The 19,136-nt window shown below is 40.8% G+C and overlaps 1 protein-coding gene across 3 annotated transcripts in view; it reads left to right on the forward strand.

Moving 5' to 3' along the window:
* The window catches only part of ABCB1 (ATP binding cassette subfamily B member 1), a 110,783-nt gene that overhangs the window by 48,106 nt on the left and 43,541 nt on the right, over window positions 1-19,136 (forward strand). For 2 of the 3 annotated variants that reach the window (XM_030857023.2, XM_060304723.1), the window contains 6 exons: window positions 13,974-14,145; window positions 15,429-15,542; window positions 15,673-15,783; window positions 16,191-16,316; window positions 16,421-16,624; window positions 17,316-17,486. In XM_030857023.2, the coding sequence (XP_030712883.1) occupies window positions 13,974-14,145; window positions 15,429-15,542; window positions 15,673-15,783; window positions 16,191-16,316; window positions 16,421-16,624; window positions 17,316-17,486 (898 nt within the window). Of the gene's footprint in view, window positions 1-12,048; window positions 12,068-13,973; window positions 14,146-15,428; window positions 15,543-15,672; window positions 15,784-16,190; window positions 16,317-16,420; window positions 16,625-17,315; window positions 17,487-19,136 lie in introns of those variants that run through there. The other variant, XM_060304724.1, reaches the window with a different exon arrangement.

Raw genomic sequence — 19,136 nt, forward strand, 5'->3', positions numbered from 1 at the left:
CACCACTGTTATTCAACATAGTTTTGGAAGTTTTAGCCACAGCAATCAGAGAAGAAAAGGAAATAAAAGGAATCCAAATCGGAAAAGAAGAAGTAAAGCTGTCACTGTTTGCAGATGACATGATACTATACATAGAGAATCCTAAAGATGCTACCAGAAAACTACTAGAGCTAATCAATGAATTTGGTAAAGTAGCAGGATACAAAATTAATGCACAGAAATCTCTGGCATTCCTATACACTAAGGATGAAAAATCTGAAAGTGAAATCAAGAAAACACTCCCATTTACCATTGCAACAAAAAGAATAAAATACCTAGGAATAAACCTACCTAAGGAGACAAAAGACCTATATGCAGAAAATTATAAGACACTGATGAAAGAAATTAAAGATGATACAAATAGATGGAGAGATATACCATGTTCTTGGATTGGAAGAATCAACATTGTGAAAATGACTCTACTACCCAAAGCAATCTACAGATTCAATGCAATCCCTATGAAACTACCACTGGCATTTTTCACAGAACTAGAACAAAAAATTTCACAATTTGTATGGAAACACAAAAGACCCCGAATAGCCAAAGCAATCTTGAGAACGAAAAATGGAGCTGGAGGAATCAGGCTTCCTAACTTCAGACTATACTACAAAGGTACAGTAATCAAGACAGTATGGTACTGGCACAAAAACAGAAATATAGATCAATGGAACAGGATAGAAAGCCCAGAGATAAACCCACGCACATATGGTCACCTTATCTTTGACAAAGGAGGCGGAAATGTACAGTGGAGAAAGGACAGCCTGTTCAATAAGTGGTGCTGGGAAAACTGGACAGCTACATGTAAAAGTATGAGATTAGATCACTCCCTAACACCATACACAAAAATAAGCTCAAAATGGATTAAAGACCTAAATGTAAGGCCAGACACTATCGAACTCTTAGAGGAAAACATAGGCAGAACACTCTATGACATAAATCACAGCAAGGTCCTTTTTGACCCACCTCCTAGAGAAATGGAAATAAAAACAAAAGTAAACAAATGGGACCTAATGAAACTTCAAAGCTTTTGCGCAGCAAAGGAAACCATAAAGAAGACCAAAAGACAACCCTCAGAATGGGAGAAAATATTTGCAAATGAAGCAGCTGACAAAGGATTAATCTCCAAAATTTATAAGCAGCTCATGCAGCTTAATAACAAAAAAACAAACAACCCAATCCAAAAATGGGCAGAAGACCTAAATAGACATTTCTCCAAAGAAGATATACAGACTGCCAACAAACACATGAAAGAATGCTCAACATCACTAATCATTAGAGAAATGCAAATCAAAACTACAATGAGATATCATCTCACACCAGTCAGAATGGCCATCATCAAAAAATCTAGAAGCAATAAATGCTGGAGAGGGTGTGGAGAAAAGGGAACCCTCTTACACTGTTGGTGGGAATGTAAATTGATACAGCCACTGTGGAGAACAGTATGGAGGTTCCTTAAAAAGCTACAAATAGAACTACCATATGACCCAGCAATCCCACTACTGGGCATATACCCTGAGAAAACCATAATTCAAAAAGAGTCATGTACCAAAATGTTCATTGCAGCTCTATTTACAATAGCCCAGAGATGGAAACAACCTAAGTGTCCATCATCGGATGAATGGATAAAGAAGATGTGGCACATATATACAATGGAATATTACTCAGCCATAAAAAGAGACGAAATTGAGCTATTTGTAATGAGGTGGATAGACCTAGAGTGTGTCATACAGAGTGAAGTAAGTCAGAAAGAGAGAGACAAATACCGTATGCTAACACATATATATGGAATTTAAGGAAAAAAAATGTCATGAAAAACCTAGGGGTGAAACAGGAATAAAGACACAGACTTACTAGAGAATGGACTTGAGGCTATGGGGAGGGGGAAGGGTAAACGGTGACAAAGCGATAAAGAGGCATGGACATATATACACTACCAAACGTAAGGTAGATAGCTAGTGGGAAGCAGCTGCATAGCACAGGGAGATCAGCTCGGTGCTTTGTGACCTCCTGGAGGGGTGGGATAGGGAGGGTGGGAGGGAGGGAGACGCAAGCGGGAAGAGATATGGGAATATATGTATATATATATAACTGATTCATTTTGTTGTGAAGCTGAAACTAACATACCATTGTAAAGCAATTATACTCCAATAAAGATGTTAAGAAAAAAAAAGAAACATTTTGTTTTGATGGATGAGGAAAAAGCATTAATTGCATATGATTGTTGACAAAAATTTTCTTAATCTGATAAACCAGATACCCACAGGGAACTTTGTATTAAATGGTAAAATGTTAAAAGCATTTCTTTAAAATAATGAATGAAACAAGTATGTCCGCTAGAATCATTTCTATTCAGTGTTGTACTGGTATTACATAATAAAATGAAGCAAAAAATAAGAGTAAGAATAATAAATAAAAATAAAGTGAAAAGCTCTAAGGGCTGGAAAACAAAAAGCAAAACTGTCATTATGTACAGATGATATGATTGTCTACATAGGTATTCCAGTAACAGTATAGTAAGGTCTGCAGACCAACAATGTATGTTAAGGTCTCCGGGTACCTGATGACAATTCAGAAAAAAAAAATGGCATTCCTGTGAACAATTAGAGAATATGTAGTATTTCATCAATTCTGAGATGCACATTTTTCTCTCACAATTCATCATCTCTGAAATTCAGATAAATCCTACAGTCAGAGCCATCTTACAGTTGCTATGGGACTGGATTGAGAACTCAAGTTCTGCGGGAAGGATTTGTGTTTGCTTCTGCCGTTCACTGGGGGCACTATTAACCTGAAACCACTTTTGGGTCCCAGCTGTATATGGAGTGCCCTATTAAACTCCTTTTTTTTTTCATTTACTTCTCAATGTGTGAGATTTCTTTTTTCTTTTTAAACATCTTTATAGGAGTATAATTGCTTTACAATGTTGTGTTAGTTTCTGCTGTATAACAAAGTGAATCTGCTATATGCATATGTATATCTCCATATCACCTCTCTCTTGCATCTCCCTCCCACCCTCCTTATCCCACCCCTCCAGGTGATCGCAAAGCACTGAGCTGATCTCCCTGTGTTTTGTAGCTGCTTCCCACTAGCTAGCTATTTTACATTTGGTAGTGCATATCTGTCAGTGCTACTCTTTACGTTGTCCCAGCTTACCCTTCCCCCTCCCCCATGTCCTCAAGTCCATTCTCTATGTCTACGTCTTTATTCCGGTCCTGCCCCTAGGTTCATCAGAACCAATTTTTTTTCTTTAGATTCCATATATATGTGTTAGCCTGCAGTATTTGTTTTTCTCTTTCTGACTTACTTCACTCTGTATGACACACTCTAGGTCCATCCACCTCACTACAAATGACTCAATTTCGATTCTTTTTATGGCTGAGTAATATTCCATTGTATATATATGCCACATCTTCTTTATCCATTCATCTGTCGATGGACACTTAGGTTGCTTCCATGTCCTGGCTATTGTAAATAGTGCTGCAATGAACATTGTGGTACATGACTCTTTTTGAATTACGGTTTTCTCATGGTATATGCCCAGTAGTAGGATTGCTGGGTCCTATGGTAGTTCTCTTTTTAGTTTTTTAAGGAACCTCCATACTGTTCTCCATAGTTACTGTATCAATTTACATGCCCACCAACAGTGCAAGAGGGTTCCCTTTTCTCCACACCGTCTCCAGCATTTATTGTTTGTAGATTTTTTTGACGATGGCCATTCTGACCGGTGTGAGGTGATACCTCATTGTAGTTTTCATTTGCATTTCTCTAATGATTAATGATGTTGAGCATCCTTTCATGTGTTTGTTTGCTATCTGTATATCTTCTGTGGAGAGATATCTGTTTAGTTCTTCTGCCCATTTTTGGATTGGGTTTGTTTTTTTGATATTGAGCTGCATGAGCTGCTTGTATATTTTGGAGATTAATCCTTTGTCTGTTGCTTCATTTGCAAATATTTTTTCCCATTCTGAGGGTTGTCTTTTCGTCTTGTTTATAGTTTCCTTTGCTGTACAACAGCTTTGAAGTTTCATTAGGTCCCATTTGTTTATTTTTGTTTTTATTTCCATTTCTCTAGGAGGTGGGTCAAAAAGGATCTTGCTGTGATTTATGTCATAGAGGGTCCTGCCTATGTTTTCCTCTAAGAGTTTGATAGTGTCTGGCCTTACATTTAGGTCTTTAATCCATTTTGAGTTTATTTTTGTGTATGGTGTTAGGGAGTGATCTAATCTCATACTTTTACATGTAGCTGTCCAGTTTTCCCAGCACCACTCATTGAAGAAGCTGTCTTTGCTCCATTTTATATTCTTGCCTCCTTTATCAAAGATAAGTTGACCATATGTGCATGGGTTTATGTCTGGGATTTCTATCCTGTTCCATTGATCTATATTTCTGTTTTTGTGCCAGTACCAGACTGTCTTGATTACTGTAGCTTTGTAGTATAGTCTGAAATCAGGGAGCCTGATTCCTCCACCTCTGTTTTTCTTTCTCAAATTGTTTTGGCTATTTGGTCTTTTGTGTTTCCATACATGTTGTGCAATTTTTTGTTCTAGTTCTGTGAAAAATGCCATTGGTAGTTTGATAGGGATTGCATTGAATCTGTAGATTGCTTTGGGTAGTATAGTCATTTTCACAATGTTGATTATTCCAATCCAAGAACATAGTATATCTCTCCATCTATCTGTATCATCTTTAATTTCTTTCATCAGTGTCTTACAGTTTTCTGCATACAGGTCTTTTGTCTCCTTAGGTAGGTTTATTCCTAGGTATTTTTTTTCTTTTTGTTGCAATGGCAAATGGGAGTGTTTCCTTAATTTCTCTTTCAGATTTTTCATCATTAGTGTATAGGAATGCAAGACATTTCTGTGCATTAATTTTGTATCCTGCTACTTTACCAAATTCATTGATTAGCTCTAGTAGTTTTCTGGTAGCATCTTTAGGATTCTCTATGTATAGTATCATGTCTTCTGCAAACAGTGACAGTTTTACTTCTTCTTTTCCAATTTGTATTCCTTTTATTTCTTTTTCTTCTCTGATTGCCGTGGCTAGGACTTCCAAAACAATGTTGAGTAATAGTGGTGAGAGTGGGCAACCTTGTCTTGTTCCTGATCTTAGAGGAAATGGTTTCAGTTTTTCACCATTGAGAATGATGTTGGCTGTGCATTTTTCATATATGGCCTTTATTATGGTGAGGTAAGTTCCCTCTATGCCTACTTTCTGGAGGGTTTTTATCATAAATGGGTGTTGAATTTTGTCAGAAGCTTTCTCTGCATCTATTGAGATGATCATATGGTTTTTATCCTTCAATTTGTTAATATGGTGTATCACATTGATTGATTTGCATATATTGAAGAATCCTTGCATTCCTGGGATAAACCCCACTTGATCATGGTGTATGATCCTTTTAGTGTGCTGTTGGATTCTGTTTGCTAGTATTTTGCTGAGGATTTTTGCATCTGTGTTCAGCAGTGATATTGGCCTGTAGTTTTCTTTTTTTGTGACATCTTTGTCTGGTTTTGGTATCAGGGTGATGGTGGTCTCGTAGAATGAGTTTGGGAGTGTTTCTCCGTCTGCTATATTTTGGAAGAGTTTGAGAAAGATAGGTGTTAGCACTTCTCTAAATGTTTGATAGAGTTCACCTGTGAAGCCATTTGGTCTTGGGCTTTTGTTTGTTGGAAGATTTTTAATCACTGTTTTAATTTCAGTGCTTGTGATTGGTCTGCTTATATTTTCTATTTCTTCCTGGTTCAGTCTTGGAAGGTTGTGCTTTGCTAAGAATTTGTCCATTTCTTCCAGGTTGCCCATTTTATTGGCATATAATTGCTTGTAGTAATCTCTCAGGATCCTTTGATTTCAGCAGTGTCAGTTGTTACTTCTCCTTTTTCATTTCTAATTCTATAGACTTGAGTCTTTTTCCTTTTTTCTTGATGAGTCTGGCTAATGGTTTATCAATTTTGTTTATCTTCTCAAAGAACCAGTTTTTAGTTTTATTGATCTTTGCTATTGTTTCATTCATTTCTATTACATTTATTTCTGCTGTGATCTTTATGATTTCTTTCCTTCTGCTAACTTTGGGTTTTTTTGTTCTTCTTTCTCTAATTGATTTAGGTGTAAGGTTAGGTTGTTTATTTGAGATTTTTCTTGTTCCTTGAGGTAGGATTGTGTTGCTATAAACTTCCCTCTTATAACTGCTTTTGCTGCATCTCATAGATTTTGGGTCGTTGTGTTTTCATTGTCATTTGTTTCTAGGTATTTTTTAATTTCCTCTTTCATTTCTTCAGTGATCTCTTGGTTATTTAGTAGTGTATTGTTTAGCCTCATGTGTTTGTATTTTTTTGTTTTACAGTTTTTTTCCTGTAATTGATATCTAGTCTCATAGCGTTGTGGTCGGAAAAGATACTTGATACGATTTCAATTTTCTTAATTTACCTAGGCTTGATTTGTGATCCAAGATATGGTCTATCCTGGAGAATGCTCCATGAGCACTGAAAGAAAGTGTATTCTGTTGTTTTTGGATGGAATGTCCTGTAAATATCAATTAAGTCCATCTTGTTTAATGTATCAGTTAAAGTTTGTGTTTCCTTATATATTTTCATTTTGGTTGATCTGTCCATTGGTGAAAGTGGGGTGTTAAAGTCCCCTACTATGATTGTGTTACTGTCGATTTCCCCTTTTATGGCTGTTAGCATTTGCCTATGTATTGAGGTGCTCCTATGTTGGGTGTATAAATATTTACAATTGTTATAACTTCTTCTTGGATTGATCCCTTGATCATTATGTAGTGTCCTTCTTTGTCTCTTGTGGTAGTCTTTATTTTAAAGTCTACTTTGTCTGATATGAGAATTGCTACTACAGTTTTCTTTTGATTTCCATTCGCATGGAATATCTTTTTCCATCCCCTCACATTCAGTCTGTATGTGTCCCTAGGTTTGAAGTGGGTCTCTTGTAGACAGCTTATATGTGGGTCTTGTTTTTGTATCCATTAAGCCAGTCTATGTGTTTTTTGGTTGGAGCATTAATCTATTTACATTTAAGGTAGTTGTCAATATGTATGTTTCTATTACCATTTTCTTAATTGTTTTGGGTTTGTTATTGTAGGTCTTTTCCTTGTCTTGTGTTTCCTGCCTAGAGAAGTTCCTATAGCATTTGCTGTAAGGCTGGTTTGGTGGTGCTGAACTCTCTCAGCTTTTGCTTGTCTGTAAAGGTTTTAATTCCTTCATCGAATCTGAATGATATCCTTGCTGGTGTAGTAATCTTCGTTGTAGGTTTTTCCCTTTCATCACTTTAAATATGTCCTGCCAGTCCCTTCTGGCTTGCAGAGTTTCTGCTGAAAGATCAGCTGTTAACCTTATGGGGATTCCCTTGTATGTTATTTGTTGCTTTTCTCTTGCTGCTTTTAATATTTTTTCTTTGTAGTTAATTTTTGATAGTTTGATTTATACGGGTCTCGGCATGTTTCAATTTGGGTTTATCCTGTATGGGACTCTGCACTCCCTGGACTTGACTGACTATTTCCTTTCCCATGTTAGGGAAGTTTTTGACTATAATTTCTTCAAATAGTTTCTCAGACCTTTTCTGTTTCTCTTCTTCTTCTGGGACCCTGATAACTCGAATGTTGGAGCATTTTATGTTGTCCCAGAGGTCTCTGAGACTGTCCTCATCCTTTAATTCTTTTTTTCTTTATTCTGCTCCCTGCCAGTTATTCCCACCATTTTATCTTCCAGCTGACTTATATATTCTTCTGCCTCAGTTATTCTGTTATTGATTACCTGTAGAGTATTTTTAATTTCAGTAATTGTGTTGTTTATCACTGTTTGTTTGCTCTTTAGTTCTTCTAGATCCTTGTTAAATGTTTCTTGTATTTTCTCCATTCTGTTTTCAAGAGTTTGGATCATCTTTACTATCATAACTCTGAATTCTTTTTCAGGTAGAGTGCCTATTTTGTCTTCATTTAATTGGTCTTGTAGGTTTTTCCCTTGCTCCTTCGTCTGTAACATTTTTTTGTCGTTTAATTATTATTATTATTTTTTGATGGGTGGTGCTGTAATTCTGTCTTACTGGGTGTTTGGCCTGCGTCATCCAGCACTGGAGTTTGCAGTAGTTGGATAGAGCTGGGTCTTGGTGCTGAGTTGAGGACCTCTGGGAGGCCTCACTCTAATTGATATTCCTTGGGTTCTGAGGTTCCCTGTTGTCCAGCGCTTTAGAGTCGGAGCTCCCATCGCAGGAGCTCGGGCCCGATCTCCTGCCCGAGAACCAAGATTCTGCAAGCTCACGGCACAGTAAGGAAAAAAAAAAAAAAAAAGCCTTGGCTATGGGGGCGGAGTTTAGGCAGGGTAGAACTTAGGCAGGGGTGGGGTTTAGGGTGGGGCGGGACCTAGACGGGTTGGGGGATGACGTTTGAGCATTTGATAGGGCCTAGGTGGGGCTGTGTTCAAGCTTGGGGCGGGGCGTCTGCCTAGGACCTGTGGAATGGGAGAGGCATCACCCAAGGAGGACTTCTGGAGTGTGGCGTTCCGGAGTTTGGCGGTAAGGCCCTGGTGAGGGTGTGTGGGTGGGGTTTAGGCCGAGCTTGTGGGAGGGCGTCTCCGAGTGTAGAGGTAGGGCCCTCGGTGGCGTTGTAGGGGCGGGGCTTGGGCTCTGCGTGGCAGGAGGGAGGCTCCGAGGGCAGAGTATTAGGCCCAGGAGCTCAACAGGCTTCCCCGTTCCTAAGTGGTCAGGGAAAGAGCTGGCCCCGTTTACGTTACTTCGTGGCCCTCCCCCACTGTCTCGCCCCGGATCTCCCCCATTGCTGCTGGACCCCTAATGGTGGGTGGGTCCCGCTGGGTGTAGGAATTCCTCCCTTCCCCTAGCCGCCCCTCAGGGGTGCTGGTCCCAGAGATCTGGCCTTTATTTTTGCTCCCCCTTTCCTCCTTCCCACTCCCTCAGGACCTGCGCAGCTGGAGGGGGCCTCGGTGGGCAGAGGATCAGGCCTCGGATCTCAGCAGGTTCCTGGGGGTCCAAGTGGCAGGGGAAACCTGGCCACGCTCCCTTTTGATCCTCTGCCCTCCCAGTGGTCCCCCAATTTCCCCCTTCGGGCGTTGGATCCGTTCCCCTCCCCCAGCTGCCCCTCAGGGGTGCTGGTCCTGTCCTGCCTCCAGTTCTCCTCCCCCCTCCCCACATCCTACCCGGTCGCAGGGGGTTCCTCCCATCCCCTTAGGTGTCCATGGTCCCCCAGGGGTGCCTGTTAGGTGCCCTTTTTGTGAGGAGACGCGAATTCTGCGTCCTTTTAGTACGCTATCTTGACTCCACCTCCTATACTCCTTTTTTTTCTTTTTTTGGTATGCGGGCCTCGCACTGCCGTGGACTCTCCCGTTGCGGAGCACAGGCTCCGTACGTGCAGGCCCAGTACGTGCAGGCCCAGCGGCCATGGCTCACAAGCCGCTCCGCGGCATGTGGGATCCTCCCGGACTGGGGCACGAACCTGCGTCCCCTGCGTCTGCAGGCGGACTCTCAACCACTGCGCCACCAGGGAAGCCCTATACTCCTTTTTAATGCTACATAAAATAACAAAATTATAATACTTTTTATTTTTATTTTTTTGGCTGCATTGGGTCTTCATTGCTTTGCACTGGCTTTCTCTAGTTGTGGCGAGCGGGGGTTACTCTTTGTTGCAGTGCGCGGGCTTCTCATTATGATAGCTTCTCATTGGGGAGCATGGGCTCTAGCCACGCAGGCTTCAGTAGTTGCAGAACGTGGACTCAATAGTTGTAGCATGTGGGCTCTAGGGCATGCAGGCTTCAGTAGTTGTGGCTCCCAGGATTCAGTAGTTGTGTCTCTTCGGCCTAGTTGCTCCACAGCATATGGGATCTTCCCAGACCAGGGATCAAACCCACGTCCCCTGCATTGGCAGGTGGATTCTTAACTACTGTGCCAGCAGGGAAGTCCCTATAATACTTTTTAAATTAATGGCATCCAAAATTTGAAGAACATAAGTTGAGAAGATATTATTATTAGCGATGAAAAACAATAATGTATGTGATGTAACCTGGGTAAGGAGGGAAAGGACATAATAGGAGTCAAGTCCAATATTCAGAACTTAGATAAATCTGATCATTTTAGTTCACTGAAATTTTAAAAGAATTGAGGTTTTTTAAATGGAGTGCTTTAAGAAATTAGGTACAAATTTTTTTGTTGTTTTAGAGAAGATTTTGATTAACTTTTTATTATAAGAATAAGCAAATGGGCTTACACAGGTATATTCAAAGATTCATTTCAGGTGTAGAATCATTTCTTCAGAAGATATTAGTTACTGGAATGTATCTTTGAAAGATCATTCTCCTCTAGAGAACTGGAAGTTAGTTAGTTTTTTTGTGTTTTTTTTTTTTTTGCAGTACGCGGGCCTCTCATTGTTGTGGCCTCTCCCGTTGCGGAGCACAGGCTCCGGACGCGCAGGCTCAGCGGCCATGGCTCACGGGCCCAGCTGCTCCGTGGCATGTGGGATCGTCCCGGACTGGGGCACGAACCCATGTCCCCTGCATCGGCAGGCGGACTCTCAACCACTGCGCCACCAGGGAAGCCCTGGAAGTTAGTTTTGCCTGAAGATCAAGAGTAGGCTCAGGACTGCCACCTGATGGCCTAAGGTTCTTTCCGTCTTGGCCATTTCTTGAAAGTTCAATTCATTCAGCAAATTTATCCAGCATCTAACACACCCCATGCACTATGCTAGGCTCTGGGGATATTTGCCTTCGTGTTATCCCCAGTCAAAACAGTAAGGTGAAGAAAAGGGAAGGAAGGGAGGCAGGAAAGTAGTAAGGAAGATAAGAAAGAGATCATCAAAGACATGAATTAAATCATGAATTTTTAAAATGTGCTATGAAGCAATCAAAGAGTGTGCCCATGAGGGTAGGGAGGACAAATTTACTTGAACGATGATAAGGAAGGTATGATGGATGTTTGAGGTGGTTTCATGGAGGCTGGGACTTGAGGGATGAGGAAAATCCTGCTCTAGTAGGGGTAGGGATAGAGGAGTCCTCCAGATTTCCTGAGGTGGCAAAGACTTTGGTATATTCTAGAAAATATCCTAAGGCTTGTGTGCCTGGAGTTCAGTTGAGTGAGAGGAGATTGAGATGAAGAAAGGCTGTTGAGGGTGGGTGGGGGCCGGAACAAGGGGACTTGCAGACCCTGGTGAGGAGTTAGGGTCTAACTCTAAGGGCACAGGGAAGCGGTTGAGGGTTTTAAACAAGGGAGTGACAATCTACATTACGTTTTAAAACCATTTCTCTGCCTGTAATTGGTCTGGTGAATGTATGAGAGCTGTCAGAGATTTACTTGGAAGACTGTTGAAGTAGTCCAGGAGAAGGGTGATAAGTTCCTAGATTGAGGATTTAATTTGGAAGTAGAATTGTTAAAATTATCCTTAGACCAAATATAATTCTTCAGTTTTCTTTCTAGTTCTTGCTCTTCCCTTCTCTGCTTCCACATAGACAAGTAATTAAGGTTTTAGTCTGATTTTTCTCTTGAAATTAGCAGGTATAGTAGGATCTCTCAAAGTCTCTCAGAATTTAGAGTGAATTTAATTCAGTAGTATACAATAGTTTTATTCTCCTTCATTTAATTATATTTTTCTCTCGTGTGTGTCTTGCATATGTTGACCTGTTAGTATTGATTTCTCTTTGCTTAGCAAAAATTGTTCCTTGCTCTCGTAAGGGGCTATTTGTGTCACTGATATATATTTTCATATTATTTAAGAATAGTTTTTTCTAAATGTCATTGTTTTATTATGTAACTTTGCCCCTTTTAGGAAATCCTACATTATCATTTTCATACTAAAGCTTATAATGAATTAATGATTTTAATATCTGGTGTTATATGTGTATCAAAGCCTATGTAAAAGTAGTATTGTTTGTTTTTCCTGCTTCCTTACCCTCTTCTTTTCTTCCTTTATCTTTTCTGGCATCTAAATGATTTTCTTCCTTGTTTCTTCTGCCTGTGCAAAAGTTTCCTCTGGCTACTTGGGACACAGCATATCAGTGAAATGATTTCTACATTAGTCTTGGTAAGCAAGAACTGAAATAAAGGAAATAACAGGGTTTGACTCATAGCATTAAAGTTACTTAAATGTCATCATGTATAATTTATGCCTAGTAATACTTTCACATCAAATCACCTCATAAAGTGGGAGGGATATATATCAACCATTGAAATACATTTCTCAAAAATAATTTGTTGGTCAAAGATTATAACTGGCAAGTTTGGGATTTACATTTTTGGAGGGAGAAACTCTAATAATATATTACCATTTTATCACCATGAAGTTCTGTTTAAATTTGCTCTTTAGGCAGTAGTCATGTAATTTTCATTTGGCCATGCCTTTGGTTAACTGGTTATTGGTGAAGTAGTTTTTAAAAGGCATGAAGGCAAGAAAGAATGCATGCTGATATCTGAGCAAGGCTTGACTTCTGCTTCTACATTCTAACGAATGGGACAGATGCTCCAAAAAATAAATATAATACCGCATAATATTTACATAGTCATGTGTTTATGGATCAAAGACCTCAGAATATATACTCTGTATGGAAATAAATTCTTCCATGTCAACAATTGTGAGCTCCTCTTCCTGCAAGGAGTTGTGATTGAGAGAGGATAAGGACAGATTTAAGGCTCAATTATAATCTGTCCTATTTCTCTAATAATTTTACCATGATTCTATATTTGCAAAGATCCTTCTTTTTCTTTAAATTAGGGCCCCATTTGCTTATCTCCACATCTCTCTTCTTAAGGAAAGCAGTCTGCCATGTTCCTTTCAAATGAAGGTAAAGTTACAGAGGCCATCTCCTTTACTTACCTTGAATATCAGAAATTAACCAGTTTCCCAGGGTGTAAAAAGTACTTGAATTGCCGTTTGGGAGTAAGTGTTAAGTGATTAGAAAGAGAGAGAAATATCTGTCAGTGGACTCTAACATTGCTTTGGTTTTTGTTTGCTTCCTTGCTTTTGCCCTCTTTTGTGTATTTCCCTGTATATGCTGTAAGAATTATTAACAGGTGTTCTCCAAGTTTGGCTAATGTAGTGCAGATTTTTGTGCTGTGAACAGATTACAGGGTTATAGTACTGAGATCTTGATTTGCTCCGTCCTTGAGGCAGCCAGAAGGCCTTGGGTGGCCCATGCCACCAGGGAGAGCCCCTTCCTCCAGCAGTGAGTAGCCATGACAGGACCAACGTCGGAGGCATTGACAGAGGGGATGGGTAGTAGGCAATGTATAGAAAGGCCGAGGAAGGGGACACTGATACATAGTGATGGACTATTATATACTTTAAGCCAAATAATTTTTTCAGGTCAGTGATTTTTAAAATAAACATCTGTGGAAGTAAGATAAACTAGACAGTTTATTTACATGTAAAAAGTCTTGGATGGCAATTCAGAGCTCTTAAAATGCTCTCACACATGTATTTTCTCATTTGGTTCTTCCAGCAGGCCCAGGGGGAAGCAGGGCGGGGAGCAGACTTGATATTCAGAGGTTTAAAGGACTCACCTATATTGAGCACTTTCTAGCATTTTATCTTCATTTTATTAGTACATTTTAAACACATGCAGATTTTCAAGGGAAAACGCGGGTGTTTTCATAGCTTCTGTTTTGTCTTATGTATGAAACGATGCAAGTTCTGGAAGTTCACTAAGTATTACTTCATTTATTTCACTATTGCCGAAGTCAGAGAAGGTGCTTTTTAGAACATCCCTCGACAAATTACTTAATTTCCATAAGGCCTCAGTTTTGTCTTCTACAAGAAGGGATTAACATAATACTAGCATCATGGGATCAGTGTGTGGACAAAAGGAGAAAATACATGTGAAACACCCCCCCCAGGCCGTGGCACATCCTGTGTACGCAATGACCATCATGCTGTATTGACCCGTTTCATAAGATTGATAGGTATGTGTGCTAATTTTTGTTACTTCTCCCAGGTACAACAAAAATTTGGAAGAAGCTAAAAGAATTGGAATAAAGAAAGCTATTACAGCCAACATTTCTATGGGTGCTGCTTTCCTGTTGATCTATGCATCATACGCTCTGGCATTCTGGTATGGGACCTCCTTAGTCCTGTCAGAAGATTATTCTATTGGACAAGTACTCACTGTAAGTGATGTTATATTAAGAGATGACTCACTATTAACATGCAGTGAAATTTCGTAGTGTTGGTTTGAGTGTTGGAGCATATATTTTCGCAGAATTATTAAATAATGCAAAGAATAGCGAGCAAGAGACTGGGATTTGATATCAGGCCGTCTTGGTTCAAATTCCGGCTCTGCCACTTAGTAGCTGTATGATTCGCTTCAGCCACCTAGACTTTTCAAGACTCTCTTACCTCTTCTGCAAAATGGAAATGGCAGGAATAAGATGCCATAATTTTTAGCGTTGTTGTAAAGGACTAACCGAGAACATGAGTAGAGAATCACTTAGCAAAATTCCTTCTATGTGGGCTTCCCTGGTGGCGCAGTGGTTGAGAGCCCGCCTGCCGATGCAGGGGACACAGGTTCGTGCCCCGGTCCGGGAAGATCCCACATGCCGCGGAGCGGCTAGGCCCGTGAGCCATGGCCACTGAGCCTGCGCGTCCGGAGCCTGTGCTCCGCAACGGGAGAGGCCACAGCAGTGAGAGGCCCGCGTACAGCAAAAAAAAAAAAAAAAAAAAAAAAAAAAATTCCTTCTATGTAAGTTGTTGGGTAATATAACTACTGTGTGATTTAGAAAGAAGTGAATAGTGACATTAGTTCCCTTTAACCCCTGAAGAAAAACGGTATCAAGTCTACCAATAAGAAACGGATTTGGGCAAAATGAAGAAAAACAAACAAAAATAAACGGTTCATCAGACCTCAAAGAGTATACAATCTGGTGGAGGGCAGAGAGACTCCATCTGAGAAAGAATGTGTGCTTTATACTTCACAAAATACTTTCATATGTACCGTTTCACTTGATACAAGAACATTAAGGTTGCCCGGTAGGGAAAATAGATAGAATCTTGCCTGTTTTTGCAAATAAAGAAATTGAAGCCCAGAGATCTAGGAGAATCACCTGAAGACATAAAGCCAGTCAGTGCTCAATCCAGGATTCAGACTTTGGGCTTCTGACTCTCATAATAGGGTTTGTTTCCACTGTACCCTACTGATGACCTGAACCAAAATTCTTGGCCATTGAAGACATATAAAAATATTCTAGTCATATAGAATTTATTGTTTCACTGAGCCAGTAAGACTAATTCAGCATTCTAAACTGTATAGTACTTCAACTTTAAAAATATTTTTAACAGCCAGTATTGATATGTTGCCTTTGCCATTTAAAAATTTAATTAGCGATGTTAGAAGAAGTATGAAAAAATGTACTAAACACTAAGTAACTTGATGTTTTTCCTTCACATTCCTCAGGTCTTCTTTTCCGTATTAATTGGGGCTTTTAGTGTTGGACAGGCATCTCCAAGCATTGAGGCATTTGCAAATGCAAGAGGAGCAGCTTATGAAATCTTTAAGATCATTGATAACGTAAGTCTGGGCTGGCCCTTTATCTGTCTAAAAAAGTTGATTTTCTTTATCACTTTATTCAACTCTCCACAGATGTCACTAAAAGTAGTTATTGTAACCTAGTCATCTTCTGAAATTTTATTCTGTTTAGAAACCAAGCATCGACAGCTATTCGAAGAACGGGTGCAAACCCGATAATATTAAGGGAAATCTGGAATTCAGAAATGTTCACTTCAATTACCCATCTCGAAACGAAGTTAAGGTACAGTGATAAATGATTAATCAGTGATTCAACAATGTATTGGATGAAGCGTGTCTGATACTTCCCTTTAGAGATTGTTTAAAAAAAATGTATGTTTAAACCTAGTTTTTTTTTTTCGTTTTTTTTTTTTTTTTTTGTGGTACGTGGGCCTCTCACTGTTGTGGCCTCTCCCGTTGCGGAGCAAGGCTCCGGACACGCAGGCCCAGCAGCCGTGGCTCATGGGCCTAGCCGCTCCGTGGCATGTGGGATCTTCCCGGACCGGGGCACGAACCCGTGTCCCCTGCATCGGCAGGCGGACTCTCAACCACTGCGCCACCAGGGAAGCCCTTAAACCTAGTTTTGAATTGAGTTCATAGTCTCAGAATCTGTGTTTTGCCTTTAAGTTTATTTCTTATTCATCATGATAGATCTTGAAGGGCCTCAACTTGAAGGTAGAGAGCGGGCAGACGGTGGCACTGGTTGGAAACAGCGGCTGTGGGAAAAGCACGACAGTCCAGCTGATACAGAGGCTCTATGACCCCACGGAGGGCGTGGTGAGATGACTTGCTGAACTAGGTGCTGCGGCACTGAGTTACCTTTGCAGATTATACGTCACAAGTCTGCAGTGTGTGAATATCACACCTACTTTTTATTTCAGATCAGTATTGATGGACAGGACATCAGGACCATCAATGTCAGGTATCTGCGGGAAATTATCGGTGTGGTGAGTCAGGAACCTGTGTTGTTTGCTACCACCATAGCCGAGAACATTCGCTACGGCCGTGAAAATGTAACCATGGATGAGATTGAGAAAGCTGTGAAGGAAGCCAGCGCCTATGACTTCATCATGAAACTGCCTAATGTAAGTCCTTCTCGATCTTTGTCATGCTAGAGGGTTGTAAAATGCTGGCCTGATGCATAGGAAGTTAGGAAATGACTGTAAACTGGAGGAACCTCCTAAGAAGGGAAATCAAGATGACTTCAGATTTTAAAACTCTAGCAGCATCAACTAGTAGTAGACATACATATTTTTTTTAATTAGGGTTGGTTATTACTAAGTTTAAGGAACTGGACCATACTTCCTGTGAGGCTTGGGTTGTTTATGGGATTGCTTGCCATCTTTTTTTTTTTTTTTTTAATAAATTTATTTATTTTTTGGCTGCGTTGGGTCTTCGTTGCTGTGCGCGGGCTTTCTCTAGCTGCGGCGAGCGGGGGCTACTCTTTGTTGCAGTGTGCGGCTTCTTATCACGGTGGTTTCTCTTTGTTGTGGAGCACAGGCTCTTGGCACGTGGGCTGCAGTAGTTGTGGCATGCGGCCTCAGTAGTTGTGGCTTGCGGGCTCTAGAGCGCAGACTCAGTAGTTGTGGCGCACAGAGCTAGTTGCTCTGTGGCATGTGGGATCTTCCCGGACCAGGGCTCGACCCCGGGTCTCCTGCATTGGCAGGTGGATTCTTAACCATTGCGCCATCAGGGAAGTCCCTGCTTGCCATCTTATAATCTGAGCTGAGATAGCTTATTCTGTTGCTTAATCCTCCTGTGGTTTCTGTGTTGTAGAAATTTGACACCCTGGTTGGAGAGAGAGGGGCCCAGCTGAGTGGTGGACAGAAGCAGAGAATCGCCATCGCTCGGGCTCTGGTTCGCAACCCCAAGATCCTGCTGCTGGATGAGGCCACCTCAGCGCTGGACACTGAGAGCGAAGCAGTGGTTCAGGTGGCCCTGGATAAGGTGGGTGAACCTCATTTCAAACCTAGCTGATTTATAAGCACAAGAACATTCCATTGTTAATTCTTAATGTTTAAAAAAAAAATCTCTTCTAAAGTGATTCTTAAAGCTATTAAAACCATCAAGCCTCTTTGCATCTGTTTGTTTAACTTCTCTCTATTTCTCTGGTATTTTTTAGGTAGCGATGAATAAGCTTTCATTGAAAGATACTTGCAAATTTTTTTTCCTTTATTTTTGGCTACATTGGGTCTTTATTGCTGTGCATGGGCTTTCTCTAGTTGCAGCGAGTGGGGGCTACTCTTTGTTGTGGTGCGTGGGCTTCTCATTGCGGTGGCTTCTGATGCAGAGCACGGGCTCTAGGTGCGTGGGTTTCAGTAGTTGTGGCATGCGGGCTCAGTAGTTGTGGCACACAGGCTTAGTTACTCTGCGGCATGTGGGATCTTCCCGGACCAGGGCGCGAACCCTTGTCCCCTGTGTTGGCAGGTGGATTCTTATTGTGATCTTGAAAACTTATTAGCCTTAGCGATGACCCTGTTATTTAGGTTTTGTGAGTTTTCGTTGTTGTCAACAAGAGGAAGGTTTACAGTTTCCAAGATGTTAGATGCCTCTTGAAGACTCTGTGGGAAATGAGAAACCTCTTATCTTCAGGAAAGTGCCGGAGAGCTGCCGATGTTGGAAACATACCTGAGCCATGAAATGTCCTTGACCATCAACAGAGTTTGACCTTCCAGCAGTTCTCGAGTCTGTGTGACTCATTCACCAGTTTGGACTTGAGTGCTCGTGCTGTGCCAGGCACTGTGCTTGGTCTCTGGTGTATGATGGTAACCAGGCCAACTCTGTGAGGACAAGAAACGGGGAAACCTTTTAACCCATAAGTGCTCCAAGTTGAAGTGTCCCAGTAGAATTCAAAGATGAACTCACAGGCTTCCCTGGTGGTGCAGTGGTTGAGAATCCGCCTGCCGATGAAGGGGACGCAGGTTCGTGCCCCGGTCCGGGAAGATCCCACATGCCGCGGAGCGGCTGGGCCTGTGAGCCATGGCCGCTGAGCCTGCGCTCCGCAACGGGAGAGGCCACAGCAGTGAGAGGCCCGCGTACCGCAAAAAAAAAAAAAAAAAAAAAAAAGATGAACTCATATTTGCTTCAGTTCCTCTTCTGTGTAATAACAGAACAACGCTGTTTCTCTAAACATCCTGTCAGAGTGCGTAATAGATTGTTGAGAGAAGAAAAAGCAGGTCACTAAAACTTCTGTGAACCAAAATAGAAAGAGATGGGATTGTGGCTGCGTTTTCCCCCTTCACTTTGCTTATCTATAATGTCACATCTGTATTTTATAATTCTACCATGGCACTATGTATTAAATTATAAATAAAATGAATTTAGAAAGGTTGCATTTAAAAATACCTTTTCTTTAGCATGCACATTTTGGGGGGGAATACCACATCCCCGACTTTTGAAAACATCCATGGAGCTGATCCGTTGTCTTCTCTACTTTCTAGTTGCTACCACCTAGAGAGTATTTTTCTAACATGTATTTTTTTTTTCTTCTCAGAGTTTTTCACTTCTCTTTTTCATACTGATCCTGATACCTTTTTTTTTGTTAGCTTGTTTTGAGAATTTTATTGCTAGTTCCTGGAGAGAAATATAGAGTAACAA

Source organism: Globicephala melas, chromosome 9 (assembly GCF_963455315.2).
Source record: "Globicephala melas chromosome 9, mGloMel1.2, whole genome shotgun sequence".
In the NCBI taxonomy this organism is placed as follows: Eukaryota; Metazoa; Chordata; class Mammalia; order Artiodactyla; family Delphinidae; genus Globicephala; species Globicephala melas.